Source organism: Semicossyphus pulcher, unplaced genomic scaffold (genome assembly GCF_022749685.1).
Source record: "Semicossyphus pulcher isolate SPU_LCO1_2020_fin unplaced genomic scaffold, fSemPul1.0.p SCAF_11, whole genome shotgun sequence".
NCBI classification, from domain to species: domain Eukaryota; kingdom Metazoa; phylum Chordata; class Actinopteri; order Labriformes; family Labridae; genus Semicossyphus; species Semicossyphus pulcher.
The window spans coordinates 24,195,718-24,211,006 of NW_027211615.1; the positions used below are offsets into that span (position 1 = coordinate 24,195,718).

The 15,289-nt window shown below is 43.4% G+C and overlaps 1 protein-coding gene across 1 annotated transcript in view; it reads left to right on the top strand.

Annotated features, from left to right (window-relative positions):
• Positions 1–14,721, top strand: part of jag2b (jagged canonical Notch ligand 2b) — a 51,723-nt gene extending 37,002 nt beyond the window's left edge. The window contains exons 12-26 of the mRNA XM_069686506.1: positions 984–1,157; positions 4,944–5,106; positions 5,197–5,358; positions 5,579–5,692; positions 5,776–5,889; positions 6,024–6,137; positions 6,412–6,528; positions 7,867–7,894; positions 8,485–8,570; positions 10,118–10,231; positions 10,407–10,522; positions 10,791–11,048; positions 11,140–11,271; positions 11,500–11,650; positions 11,785–14,721. Coding sequence (XP_069542607.1) covers positions 984–1,157; positions 4,944–5,106; positions 5,197–5,358; positions 5,579–5,692; positions 5,776–5,889; positions 6,024–6,137; positions 6,412–6,528; positions 7,867–7,894; positions 8,485–8,570; positions 10,118–10,231; positions 10,407–10,522; positions 10,791–11,048; positions 11,140–11,271; positions 11,500–11,650; positions 11,785–12,311 — 2,370 coding nt within the window. The 3' untranslated portion in view covers positions 12,312–14,721. The remainder of the gene's footprint in view (positions 1–983; positions 1,158–4,943; positions 5,107–5,196; positions 5,359–5,578; positions 5,693–5,775; positions 5,890–6,023; positions 6,138–6,411; positions 6,529–7,866; positions 7,895–8,484; positions 8,571–10,117; positions 10,232–10,406; positions 10,523–10,790; positions 11,049–11,139; positions 11,272–11,499; positions 11,651–11,784) is intronic.
• Positions 14,722–15,289: the final 568 nt, after the last annotated feature.

Below are 15,289 nucleotides of genomic sequence, written 5' to 3' on the forward strand. Positions count from 1 at the left end.
TGTCATGCAGCCTTTGCCATTTTACGTTGGACCAAGCAACGCCAGCATAAAGCCGCCTCAGTGTGTGTTATTACAAAGCCTTCCGGCGTCGCGGAAGCAAAACGTGCGTGAGATGTCAACAAACAGCGCAAGCTTCACATACACGGCGCTGTTCCGCCATGCAGGCTCCGTCGTTTCGCCTCTGTTACTACTTCTGATGCCGGCTCAGAGGTGGAGCGACTTCACCCCACCATTCTGCCTCCATGCATTTTACATAAACCCCTTTCCCACCAAAATTGAGGTGGGTTTTTCAGACCCGGGAAGACCCGTTAATAAATGCGGATGATCTCTTTTCCCATTGCCAGTGGAGTATGCGCCCTTCGGCCTCTTTTCTGCTGCGTCATCATCTGACGTCACAAACGTGGTTAGTAAACAATAGTTTGCACAAAGATCTTACATAATACTGTTTTGTAAGCAGCATGGAGGACCTCGCTGTCTTGCCAGTGTTGCTGCATCTTGCACGACACGGAGAACAAATTTGCCGTTGTATGTTGTTCTTCTGTATTCACGCGACAGCGGCTGGAACTTGGAGTTTTGTGTTCCCATCATTGCTGATCGGAGCTGAGGCGATAATTACCCGAGTGTACTGCAGAGTCATTTGACCCGGGTCTGAATGCCGATTGTAGCCTTTCCCACTAAGCAAAAAAGCCGAGTGTTAGCGGGTTTTTTGACCAGTGGGAAAGGGGGCTTTAGAAGACGAGGCGTAACAGAGGCGTAATAATCCCGCCTTGAACTGGCAGTGTAAAAGAGGCTAGTGACAAGTTCCTCCCTAGTGTCCCGTTTTAACAGGAAACATGTAAATATGTGACATTAAAAAGCACCATTTCATAGTGACTATAATCTATTTTCCACATACATGGACCAGAATAGCAGCTACACTGCTCGTAGACCTACCAGCTCATCATTGTCCTTGAACTCATCGCTTCCTCTGTCTTTTCCTTCAGGAGGGCCTGAAGGGTCACCACTGCCAGTGTCCTCCAGGTTTCGTTGGCACTCACTGTGAGATGCAGAGGAACAAGTGCGAGAGCAGGCCGTGCCAGAACGGCGGCCAGTGTCACGCGGTGTTGGACGGCTTCGTGTGCCAGTGCCCGCCAGAGTTTGCTGGACAGCTGTGCGAGGTGAGTCTCATGTTCCTCTGATCACAGCTCTGGATTATCGTGAGTGCAGCGATAGTTTATAAAGACGGTGGTGCCAGACTTCTTTATTAATAGCCTTCGGATTAAGTGGTGACACATTACATGTCTGAGCACCTGTAGACTGGCGGTGTTGTCACACTTTGTGGCTTGTTTTTTTACAGAGGTATGAAAAACAGTCGTAACAGAGTACAAGTGAACAAGCGGTTTCTGGCTTCTTGTGCTTAAAAAACGGCAATTAAATCAAACGATCTAAAGAAAGTAATGTTAAAACCACCGACAAGCGATGTTGACATGTTGTAAAGAGATTTAATATCTGCTTGACAGCCGTTTGTTATGGAAAATGTACACTAAGTGACTTGTAATGCTGTGCCAGTAAACAAAATGCAGTTGTCGTTACAGCACCGTGATCTAAGCCAACTTCCATCGCGCTGTGCCAAGTTATTTTTATGATCTGCCCTTAGGATGTTTACTATGTTTCCAGCCCCATAAACCAAACCCGGCTTACACTGCAAACTTACATTATTGATAACCTTAATCTCGCCACACATCACACATATCAGTGTCCTTGCTGCAGCCTTTTACATTAGAAGTGTGTGTTTGGAGCTAATGTAGGTTAGCAGTGAGGAAACCGACACTTCCCCGCATCTCCTGGGTCCTGAATGGAGGACATTGCTGGTCAGGAGCCAGTCCTGTTTTAGCATCTCTACTATAAATACGAGCCTCTCTGAATGAGGTGACGCTGGATTTCTGCCTGCATACTACCCCGCTCCGATGCCTGCTATGGCACGGTGTGCATTCCTGCCCTGCAGTGCCAAAACTACAACGCCTCCGACTTCATATTTCTCTGATTAGTATCTGCTCTCTGCTCAATGAGGTTTGGTTGTGTAACGATGCTTTTGCACGTTACTGATCTGAATCATGACTTCAGAAGAAATAAGGTCAGTTTGAATCCCAAAGAGAGACGAGAGCCACATTTACTCCATTAAAACTTTGCTCCAGACAGAAATATCTTAACAGCTGTTGGATGGATTGCTATGAAACATTTATGATCCCAGGTGATGGATCCTCACGATTCTATCGATCCTCCAGCTAAGTCTGCGCGATATGAGAGATATCTGCGATGTGCATTTTAGCTATAACTGTTAGCTTCTTTGTCCATCTGCTGTCCTGCAGGTTTCACACAATACCTGTGTTTGCAACACGTCCCTGCTGATTCCAAAATAAATCCATAAAGATTTTTTTTCACCGCTGCATTGACACATATTAATCTGAGGGTAGCTGATGGCTGCTCTGGAGTCATCGGATCGCATCAGATGGTATGAAAGTATGGCCATCATACCCAGAGCTCCATCCAAATGGTAAATTTCCCCATGCTTAGTGAGTCTTCTGTGATGTGTTTATTGCGTATATATATATCGCAAAAACTGAAAAATTGAAACTGCGATTTATTGTGCAGCTCGACCTCCAACGTTTCCTCTACGACACCAGCAGGCTGACATTTATGAATTTGAGTAAAGTATCTCAAATTGGATAAAATATTTATCACAGATCAACTTTCTGGTTTGTCCAATACTTACCTGCAAACATATTCCTTCTTATTTTTCTCAGCTTTACCTTTTTATTTAAAGATACAATCTCGAACATTTAAATTTTTGTGCTCTTGAGCGCCTCCCACTGGCGATAAGCGGTAATTACGAGAGCACACTTCTTAATTTAACCAGACGTCCACGGTTGGCTCCCTTTATTACAGTTGTAACTCTTGATTTTCCTGGCTGACGGCCAATTTCCTTTTTAGACTGTTGGCTTCATCTGAGCGTCGAGTTTGTTTCTTTTTCTTTGGATTTTCACTTATTGTTGAAGTTGTATCTGTAGTCATCTTTTCTTTGTTTGTTCAGCCATAGTAGATTACTGTTTACTCGCAACACTTGCAGAGAGCGGAAAAGCAGCCGCTTAGCTCCGCCTACCCTCTCTGGCAGACCAACCACTGCTGGGTGATAGATAGTGACTTAACAGACATTTATTTAAATGAAAAAGTTTGAGATTGTTAATTTAACATAAGATAAGATAGAACTTTATTAATCCCGAACGTATTTTAGCATTATTTAGCAAATTATGCTTAATAAACATAACTTACAAAAGAAAGTGACTTCCTGGTCATGCATTTTTTCCTAAGCTACAAATAAACATTATGGTGACATTTCCAACCTTTTAAAAATGTCACTCAGCTGTTTCTGAGCTTTCTATTACAGCACATGATCTTTATCAGCTAATGGACCCAATTTCATCATGAAACGACAGGAAGGTCCTGAAAGGAAAAAAATCACTTCCATGGCGCCTTGGAAACCTCAGTCTGCTGATGAAAATAAAGAAACATGATCAAAAGAACAGACACAGAATAACAGAATAAGCTTTTATGAGTCCATAAAAGGTTATAACATTTTATATTTTACATCTGTAACATTCACTTTAAATAGACAGGAACAAGAAGACTTTTAGTACTAATGATTTTTAGGATTATTTGGCACATACGAGGCTCCAATGTGCAGTTTGTAACCTGGAAACAAATATATTCTCAACCTGTCTGCTGCAATGAAAACTGTCTCATGTCTCCCATCATTAGGAAGTGCAGCAAGTTTGACGAATGTGCCCTGAGATTTATGGACTCTCTTGCCCTCAGACACGCCGCCCTGACCACACACGTGCAAATAGTGAAGAGAAAATGTTTGTGGCCCTGACACTTGGAGTAAAATAAACTGTGTGACCGCAGACTTCAGCCACCGCGGACCGTCTGCTGCTGAAGCCCATGTTCAGCACCTTAAATGGCCAACGGGTGTAACGCAGAGTTTACGCACACTGGGCTCCTGTTTACATAAACGGAGAGATTTTTTACTCTAAACTTTGTATCTGTGCAGGTAGAACGGACAAAGTTTATCATACTCGCTGTGGCTCTGCTTGTGACCAAACTCTCACTCATAATAGGCTACCTCTTTCTCCTACCAGCTCACCGTCTCTCAGGCCGCTGTCTCAGAATATTCTTGCAGGATTAAACACGGAGGAAATGTAAAAGCAAGAGTGTGGATCCCCTTGATGAGCTTAGTGAAAGTTTCCGAGGCTTACTTTGCTCTTACACTTACCTTCCATTTTATTCTGAACTGAGCTAAGCTGCTCACCTACACAGACTACAAATCTGCTTCACTTGTTTTAATAATCCCAACAATAAGAACCATTTGAGTTAGGAGGAGATGATTGATAAACACCACTAGTGTGGCAGCAGTAGTTGACAAGTTACTGAAGCAGGCTTTCAGCCCAAAGGTCAGCTGATATTTCCTGATTGCCTCGCGACCCTCTCACCCTCTCACGGTTACTGGCCAAGTGCCCTTTTGGCAAGGCACTGTCCCCCTATCTGAGTGTGTGGAGCTGCTCCATGGCAGCAGAGGGCTGTCGTTGTCATAAAGCATGTGTACAGGAGCGTGTTAAGTTAGAGCGTACTAGTTTCCCCGGACTAGTAAAAACAGTCAGCTTACTTTGCTCTTAAACAAACCTGTTACCAAAAAATAGCTGAGTCCAATACTTCCTCGTTGTTTGAGTATTGAATCACTTAAAGCCCAGCTTGTTGTTCTGCTGCTTGGTGCTGGTCCAACGGCAGATGCTTGTGTGTAAACCAAACAGTAAAGTTGTATACGATAAAACCAAAATAATCAGCTGAAAGGCACAAAAACAGTCTGTAAAGGAGATGAGTTCAAGTGCGACACTTTCCTCTCCTTTTAGATCTCCAGCTGGTATCCCTCGGATGCTTGTGATCCAAACCCCTGTGAGAACGAGGCGAAGTGCCACAGCATGGAGCAGGACTTCTACTGCGCCTGTCCTGAAGGCTACGAGGGGAAGACGTGCGAGCGGCTCAGGGAGAACTGCCAAACCACCCCGTGTCAAGGTGACTGGAGCCTTCTGACGTGATGAAATGGTAGCGAATAAAATAATATGTCAAAGAAAAGTAATGAATTTGAACTCCTTCCTCTTGCAGTCATTGACAGCTGCACGGTTGCTATAGCTACCAACGACTCGGCCGGAGTGCGGCACATCTCCTCCAACGTGTGCGGCCCACGAGGACGCTGCATCAGCCAGCCGGCGGGAAACTTCACCTGCGCGTGTGACCCGGGATTCAGCGGTGTCTACTGTCATGAAAGTACGTACAGACTCTGACGCCATGTGATTGTGTTGTTTTGTGAAAGACCATACCTACAGCTCTTTGGTCGGAAATGCTATGACTTTTTAAATGATGGCATTACTTTATATCAATGTTTTAAGTCGATATAAGAATGGTTAAAATAAACCGATAATATACAAACATCCTCTGAGTGTCGCTCTGGTCAAGGTGTTTCATCCTTTCCACTTGACTCCTTCAGATATTAACGACTGCATCAACAACCCCTGTGGAAACGGAGGGACCTGCATCGACGGAGTGAACTCCTTCCAGTGCTTCTGTCCTGACGGCTGGGAGGGTCGACTCTGCGACCTCAGTGAGTTCTCGTGTCTCATCAGTCAGTCGAGAGCTTCTGGTTACTACAGTTCAGTCGATCTCATCTTTTTAAATCTTCCTCAGATGTGAATGAGTGCCGACACAACCCGTGTAAGAACGGCGGACGCTGCGTCGACCTGGTGAACGACTTCTACTGCGAGTGTGCCGACAAATGGAAGGGCAAGACCTGCCATTCCCGTGAGTTATGTCGGCTCTGTGTTAATGTGTGTGTTTATGTTCAGAGCTCGCAGTGGCCCCAGCTCCACCGTGCTACACTTCTTTGTTTGTTGAGACGGCTAAAATAATTTTTGTTTCTGTGTGATCCTGCTCAGGCGAGAGTCAGTGTGACCCAACCACCTGCAGCAACGGAGGCACCTGCTACGACCACGTGGATGTCTTCCGCTGTGCCTGCCCGCCTGGTTGGGGAGGGAACACATGCAACACAGGTGAGGCCTCGAGACACTGTAGAAGTTCCCGGAAAGTAGGGATCAAAGTGTCCCTGATATTTTTGCTTTGAGAGTTGCAGAGTGTAAAATCGATCATCCTAGTTACGGAGGAATTTCAGTCAGTAATTAAAGGCACAATGTTACTGTTTCAAACTAATTTCAAGGTTTCGTATTCATGGATATTAATTCAATTCCTTGAGCATTTTTTGGAGGGAGATTTAGATCAGTTGAAGATGAGGTAGTTCTGATCTCTAATGCTTCTTTCTGTCCGTAGCCAAAAACAGCACCTGTGCTTCCAGTCCTTGTTTCAACAGTGGAACCTGTGTGGGAGGAGGAGACACCTTCACCTGCATCTGTAAAGAGGGCTGGGAAGGCCCCACCTGTGGCCAAAGTAAGTTACTCTATGTAGCTATGCACTTAACACGCATTTAAGCAATATCACACGCAAGGTCGAGATGTTTGTACTGAATATCATCACGGCTGTGATTCGATCGTAGGCACGAGGCCGCAGGCGTGACATCACGACCTCGAGTGTGATATTGTTCTTACACAACCGTTATATGGGCTGCAAATAGGCTACGAGTAAAAAGTATTAATCAATAACAGAATACTGTTTTTTGTAGTGGTTCCACTTTTGTTGCCAAGCAACCCAAACATTCTCCTGTACACAATCTGTATGTTTTAATGTATCATCAACCAGTGAAATAAGAGTCTGCTGTGTGATTCAGAGGTACCAGCTGGATCGATGTAGACATACACGCTCTGCTGTAACGTTAAAGGGCCAGTTCACCAATTTTCAACCTCAGTCCTATCATTATATTATGGGGAGCTAATGTCATTATGGTAGGAAAAAAAACGCCATTTCTCTCTGTGCCTTTGGAGGACACTATCTGCTCCAATGGGCCCTGGAAAACCTCTGTCAGACTACTTAAACGTGTCATCTGGTGTAGGCCAGGGAGCTTGCTAAACTACACTTCCTCAGTTTAGGACGCCCGCCTCTGATGTCATGTCTCGTTCAAAATCGTCAGGTTTGAAATGCAGGCTGCAGACTTAAAGATTTTGTAGACGAGCCACCGGTATATTCTCGTCGTATTTCAGATTGAGCTCTGAGCCATTGCCTGCAGCGTCTCTCGCTGGGCCGTTCCTTTCAGAAGGAGGGGCGCAATGCACGCTGGGTGTTGTAGGAATGCAGAATGGGCGAAACCACGAGCTGTTTGTACAACTTTCTCCACAGCTATTTCAAATATTATTGCTTCAGTCGATTACAGAGAACACCAGCTTTGACCGACAGCGGCTTTTTCCAGGGGTAAATTGCTCCTTTAATTAACAGTATTCAGAACACCTGGCTGAGGCAGTGATACACAGAGTGAAAATTCCAGTGATGTATTGCTCTCTATATCAGCACTCATGGAATGCCTCTTATCCAATCAGATTACTTTGTCTGAACTAACTGTTGTATAAAATAACAGACTGCCAGCTTAAATACTACTTTTAAACTTCCCTTAATCTTTGTTTCAGTGTTGTTTTCTAAGAATGCCACTTAATTATCTCATGACCAATAGAAAAATATCACTTTGAAGTGATGTTTCAAAGTGGCATTCTGCTAGTGAATCACAGCACCAAGACCTGCAATATGTAAATGAAGATTTTCTAAAGGAAGTGTAAAACATGACATGAATTGACAACAACTTAACGCTATGTGTCTCTCTTTTGTCCTTCTCTTTTACAGACATCAACGACTGCAACCCTCATCCATGGTATGTACCGTTTCCTGCCTCACACGCTCCTGTGGCATGCCCAAACCTTTCCCCTCCCTCCTTTATCCCTCTCCTTTTTCCTCCCTCGTCTCCACACTTCACACAGACCTTGGTGAGGGGTGAAGGGCCGCTGAAAGCAGTGGAAGTTGTCCTCAAATCAAGCCTCAAAGGGGGCATCTCTCAGTGGAGGGGGGCTTGGATATTGAATAGGACAGAGAGAGGTTTTTTTGGGTGGGGAGTAAAAAGAGTCCCACCTACCCCATGGTGAATGCAGGTGGGGGTGGAGTGGTGGTGGTGGTGGGGGGCTTACGTGTCCATTCTTCCAATGCGACCTGGGGGGGAGCTGGGCTTTGAGGAGGAATGGAGGAGAGGCATGATGAGAGGCGGGGAGGGGAGGGACTGGACACGGCAATTAGCATCTGAAAGGTGGAGGCTTGTATTGATGACCCCCCTCAAATACCACCTACACACACACACACACACACACACACACACACACACACACAAAATCCATGTGCTTTGTTATAGCTGAGAAGGATGTGACTATTTTACTGCCTCATCTAATAGTTTTTATTTCTTTCCCCTCTCAGTTACAACGGCGGTATCTGTGTGGATGGAGTCAACTGGTTTCGGTGCGAGTGTGCCCCCGGTTTCGCCGGACCAGACTGCAGAATCAGTGAGTAATGACTGCGTTGTACTTCATCATATGCTTTTTGATACACATGACCCAAACATAGCCAGAGCAGTGTAGTGTGATTAAGAAGATGGATAGATGCTGCGAGGAAAAGCGGAAAAGAAAAATGGTCACAAGCAGGAGATGGACACATTGACACCTAAATGTAAGACCAGGACGCCGCCCTCTCCCTTTTTCTTGTCCCTTTAACGCTTCAGAGGTCAAAGGTCGTCCCTCCTCCATACTCACGGAGTCACACAAACACACCAAAGACAAATTACCCAGTGACCCCGAAATTCTTCTTCTCTGCTCCTTTGTTTCGGCCGGATAGCGTTCACCTTTTCTGAATTTGAGATTCCCATCTAGGCGGTGTTCATGTTGAATCCGGAGGACAAAGGCAGCGGCTCACAGTGATTTAAAGGGAAAAGGCACAATTGATATGTGTCACTCAAAGAGATGCGCAAATAGCAGAGGGGTTGGGGGGTCACACATGTGAAGAATTTTCACGTTTATGAAAGAAAACCAGAATCTGAAATACTTTAATGATCCCTGAGGTGGTATTTGGGTCATGTTAATGTTGCTCCCATTGTAGAATACAAATGGAAGCTTAGAAACATTACAAGAAGTAGAAAAAATACATAAAATATATGTTAAAACATGTGTTATGCTCCAACAATGTGTATAGAAAAACATAAAAAATAGAAACAAAAAATATGTGCATCATTCGACAATATAAAGCACAGTGTAGACAAACTAAAAAAAATCGATATTGACTTGTTACCACAACCAGGTAAATCTTAGTCAAAATTTCTGCCGTGCTTCTTTTTTTTTTTTTTTTAACTGTTTTATATAGCTCTTCAGTACTTCTGCATAAACTCTGACCTTATCCCATTAGCGACCAAGCTAACAAGCTAACTCTCAGTTAGCAAGTATGTACAGCGCAGCACAGTTTTATTCGGCTAGCATGTTAGCAGTTTCACAAAGAGACAGGAGAAATTAGGCTGTCCCACGTTCTAGTGTTTCCAGGTGTCTATTTGGAAAAAATGTTGTATAGTGCTAGCATGTTTTGTCCGGCTAGCATGTTAGCAGTTTCACAAAGACGGGAGACATTTTGCTGTCACACTTTTTGGTGTGACCGGGCATCTATTTGCTAAAGAAATAGTTTATAATCCTAGCATGTTTTATCCAGCTAGCATGTTAGCAGTTTAACAAAGACACAGGAGAAATTAGGCTGTCCCATTTTCTAGTGTGTCCAGGTGTCTATTTGGTAAAAATGTTGTATAGTGCTAGCATGTTTTGTCGGGCTAGCATGTTAGCAGTTTCACAAAGACGGGAGACATATTGCTTTCACACTTTTTGGTGTGACTGGGCATCTATGTGCTAAAGAAATAGTTTATAGTGCTAGCATGTTTTATCCAGCTAGCATGTTAACAGTTTCGCAAAGGCAGGAGAAATTTTGCTGTCCCAATTTCTGGTGTGACCAAGCATTTACTTTGCAACAAATGTTGTAGTCCAGCGCCCTGATAGTGATGCTCTTCTTCCCTTCACAGACATAAACGAGTGCCAGTCTTCACCCTGTGCCTACGGTGCCACCTGTGTGGACGAGATCAACGGTTTCCGCTGCATCTGTCCGCTTGGTAGAACAGGAGCCCGATGCCAAGAGTGTAAATACATCTCTATTATCTGTCGTGCTAATTTTGGATGTATTCGGTTACAAATTTAGTTTTATGTAGTCACAGTTTGTACTTGTTGTCAGGTCAATAGAACTTTAATTTAGTCAAAGAATAAATAAGTCCTGCTATGAAGTTCAACATGTCCCTTCTCTGTCTCTGTGTGTAGTCATAGGTATTGGGAGGACTTGTCACTATGCCGGGCTGCAGTTTCCCCACAGCAGCCGATGGGAGGAAGAGTGCAACAGCTGCCATTGCATCAATGGCAAAGTGGAATGTACAAAGGTAACATGGCCTTTCCAAAAGCAGTGCCAGCAAATATCTGCTACTGCTCACTTACAAATAAACACTCCGAACAAGGAAATTCAATAACCTTTAACCCGCTACGGTTACCATAGAGAAAAAACAAATACAGAAACGGAGTTGCTATAAACAGATTTGTTTATGGTGCTGCAATAAATGTTAATTTCATTCTTTGTTTTACCCACAAAAATTCAAAACCTAAATTAATTTAATTATAATTTAGCTTAATAATTTGACCGTTTGACACCAGGTTCTGTGCGGTCGTCGTCCCTGCCGGCTCCAGTCATCAGGTCAGGACCAGAGACACCAGACCTGCCCGGCTGGACGAGAGTGTCAGGAGCACAGCTACCTCACCTGCTTCTCCCCGCCTTGCAATCAGTGGGGGGTTTGTTCCATTGCTGGACCCTCAATTCCACAAGCAATCACCAAGTGCCAGCCGAACAGCGGGCATTTGGACAACAGCTGTGGCCGCATAACACTTGTTTTCAACAGAGACAAAGTCCCACCAGTGAGTCGTCTCTTCACATATAATCTTGCAGTCTTGAAAACGTTCTCAAGTAGTGGTTCAATGCTGATCAGTATGTGTGTGTTTGATGCAGGGAACGACAGTGGAAAACATCTGCTATGAGCTGAGGTATCTTCCTGACACACGAAGCCTGGCAAAAAAACACAGCCTCCTCCTGCTCTGTGACCTTTCTCATTCAAATCCGGACGCTGTAGAGGTGGCAATAGTAAGTGAATGATTCACACTTTAATTGAGACCCAGGCTCGCTATTTGTCTTGCTTCCAGTCTTTATTTTAATTTTTTGTGTATTTATAAAGACATGCCCTAAGAATAAACACATAATCAGCTAAAGGAAAACCTTGTAATAAGACACTGTATAAATATTTCAGATGCAGCTTCATACGTTTCCCAGCTGTTATGTCATTTCTTCCCTGTTCTCTGGTTTGTTTCTCAGTCTTTCCAGCCAGAGGATCTACCAGACCACAGTCTGATCCAGCAAGCTGCCACCGCCATAGTGGGCACCTTGTCCAAGCGGCATAACAGCACCATCATGCCGGGAGTCATTGAAGTCAAAGTGGAAACACAGATCATGGCCCCCTCAGTGGGTGAGTAATAATTAACAAAGGTGTCCCACAAGGGTTTGTTATAGGCACCTTTCAGTTTCTTATTAATGACTTCTGACTACTTCCACTGATTTCTATGTCCTTGTTTCCTCTCTTCTACACCTTCATGTCAACAGATTACCTGGTGCCACTGCTATGTGTGCTCTTCTGCTTGCTCTGCCTCTTCTGCATCATTGTATGCGTTTGGTGGACGCGCAAACGGAGAAAAGAGCGTGAGAGGAGCGTACGATCGGCCGCCGATGCCAACGTGAACAACCAGTGGGAGCCGCTTCGTCTCGTCGTGGGACGTGAGCAGCAGCCGCAGCAGCTGAAAGAAAGCAACAGGGAGGCCGAGCAGGAGCGCAAAAAGCTCATGGGCCCCTCCTGTCGGACATGTGATGAGGGGGAGGAGGAGGAGGAGACGGAAGGCGAGCTTGAGCTCGAGGATGAGTGTAGTGGAGCAGAGGCGGGAAAGCAGCAAGTTTATAAGTACTCTGAGACTGCAGTGCAGTCCAGTGAGGGAGTGATCTGTACCCTGCACAGCTCCAGTTCATCCCTCAAAGCGCCCCACCGGACCCCAGGCTATAGCCCCAAAGACAACCGCTGGAAAAATGTCCGTGCCGCCTTGACAGGTCAAAAAGACCTCAGAGACCATTGTGTATAAGAAATTTAAACAAAGGACTCGCAATGTGGAAGCGAGAGAAGCTGCAAGGCAGCGACTATTCTTATTTTTGGACTACTTTTGGAAGAAAAAAAGGCTTTGTGTTTTTATAAGCCGTTCTTTGCTTTGTTTTCATGTTTTTGTCACTGTCACCTGAAAAGATTTTTGATTCAGGAGGCTGGAGCACAGTGAACGTCCTTTTTTGCTTCTGTTCACTTATTTTTCTTTTAGTGTGTACAGAGGGAGCTGAAATGAAACATTTTTCAGGAGGCAAAAAGAAGCTCTCTGCGATTTTTGTTTATGGAATTATACCTTTAAAGAAAAGATGAATCATCGAAACAGAAAGAAAACCACCTGTATAAAGATTTTTTTGGTTTACAGATGATTATAATTTAGTTAAATCGTCAGCGGGCTCCTGTTCAGTGTCTGTGGGGGGGGCAGATACACACTAAAGAGACAGTAAAGGAGGGGTTTTGAGGGAACAGGACTGTTGCAGCCGCAGTAACAGAGAAAACCCTGCCTTTGCTCTGTCTCTTTCCAGCTTTGCCCACCGATCCACCTGTGGCCGTCATGCGCCAGCCTTACCAAAACACTTGGCCTGGAGGGGAGAGGGGACAGAAACCCCAGTGCCTACTATGTGGCCTTCCATGTTTTTTCTCCTGTCTCTCAGTTGTCTTGGCTGAAAGCTCTGTTTGAGGATTTTTTGCAGTATTTGAGTTGGTAGCAAGTGCCTTTCTAAGAGCCGTGTCGAGGCTTCAAGTCGCGCTGCCCAGTTTGACCTCCTTGTTCTCAAATCTCAAAGGGATATAAGTGTACATTTAGAGAGTTCAATTTCACAGCAACGCCATTCAAGGTATTTGATCAAAACAGAAATGAATGCTCTGTACATATGTGTAAATACTAAAGGAGTCGCTGTGTATATTTGAAATAAGTAACTTAAAGACAAGTCACACATTTTTATTATTATTATTGTTATTATTATTATTATGATTAATATTATTTTTATTTTTTTTACAATGCCATTCCTTTTATTTATGCCAGTCAAAATAGGCACGTTTTATAACACTTCATATCCAGAGTCCCACAGTTAAGAATCTTTACAACAAGGTACCACCGAGGAAGGAGTTTCTGAAGGGTTTAGAAATGGTTTGTTACGAGGACGCGTTTATTTTTTATTTAGTGACAAAATATCGTTTTTTTAAGTTGCGCAAAGTAAATCAGTGATGCTTTTCCACTTCGAGACTAAAACCGTACCATAAAATAATGTCACCAGGACACCAATACTTTACTCACAATTCTCCTGGCTTCGCGTGGTCCAACTGTACTAGACTCAGTCTCAATCTTTTACACTGTAATTGTTCTACCAGCATGCACAAATCTACCACATCATTACCAATCAATCAGCAGAAATTAGGACCTGGATAGTCCCTCCATGCAAGAAATCCCAATTCCATTGCACTCCATTATCTCTATTGAAGAAAAGCAGTATTAAGGAGATGTTAAAAATGTGTTCTTTGGCATTGCCAACAAAGCAAAAACATCTCTATGCTGTTCATATTTAAAGTGGAAAAAAAATCTGTGTAAAAAAGGTCAGAAATCTGATAATAACCTCTTAAATCTGTGATGTCACACAAGGCGTTTTGCCTGACAGCTAATGGAGAACGCCTCCTGCGACATCACAACTAAAGGCGTGGCCAGAATTGAAACTTGACTCTTAGCATAGCAGCGGCCTACTTCTTATATTATTTAATCTTACTTTTTACTATTAAGTTATTTTTACCTTGCTTTCTATTATCGATATCACTGATTTTGGTGGTTTAATCAGGATGTAGTTAAATATAAATATTCTACGGTATCTTTTGGCAGGCAGTGTGGCAAAACTGCCAACATTATAGCCTTAAAAAGTCCTCAAGCCATTTCTAAGCCCGTCACAATCCCTTTTGTTTCAGGTGCCTTAATGTAATTCTTTATTTGTATAATCAATGGTCATGTTTTTTATGTTGTTGGTTTGTTTTCACTATTAAGGAAAGTAACTCTTTCAAACAGCGTGTGGTGTATAGTGGCGTGTTTTATTCGCCTGAGTAAAGTGCTCTCCTTTTCTCACTTTGCTCTCATGGAGATTTCTGGAATAAAACACTCGATGGAGGATTGAAAATAAAAACCAACCATGGCTCTGTTGGAGTGTCATGAATGTGGATGTCAGTAGGTCAAATCATGTTTGGTTTCAAGGCTTTAATGAAGGGAACAATATTTGCAGATGTTTTTTTTGCTACCATGTTTTTTTTAAGTTACCAACTCAGTTCAAAGTTTCCCCTTTTCATATCATGTCATTGTCTCAAAACGCCATCGTATTTTCTGTAAATGGGACACCGCAAAATAAAGAATTAAAGATGCATCACTGCTGGTGTTAAAAGCTAAATATGCATATTGTATACATTTTATTCTACAAGGGACATTAAGTTAATTTTATACAAAGTGCAAAGGTTTCCATTCTTTTAGTGGATGTTTCATTGTTCTAAATAATCATCCCAGTTATTTATTAAAGCAGTTTTGACACATCTTGATCACGCTTGTAATATTTGGTCTGCAGAACACAACAATGGAAAAACACTGACCGGTAAGCATCAAGCAACAGGATGCGGGTGTGCGGGACATTCCTGTACTAAAACATGTTGACATTGGTGGAGGAAATTTGAATTCAGAAACATTTGAAGTAGACGTCAGCTTACTTTGTTGGACCTGTTTTGGCCCTTTAATGGCCTTCAGAAGCAGACAGGGTTTGAAAGTAATGTTTGAAGACTTTTTAATCCATTTGTAAAAATTTGAGCTTGAAGGTTGGTTCGTTCTTGACCCTGGAAACCGCAGATGACAATACAAAACTAAAGGTCTGCATGCTCAGTATTGGGTACGTTCAGTATGACAGTTGTCCTTTTAGAAGTAGAAACGTTTTAGTAAAGTTTCCAAAGGCAATATGGTGAGAT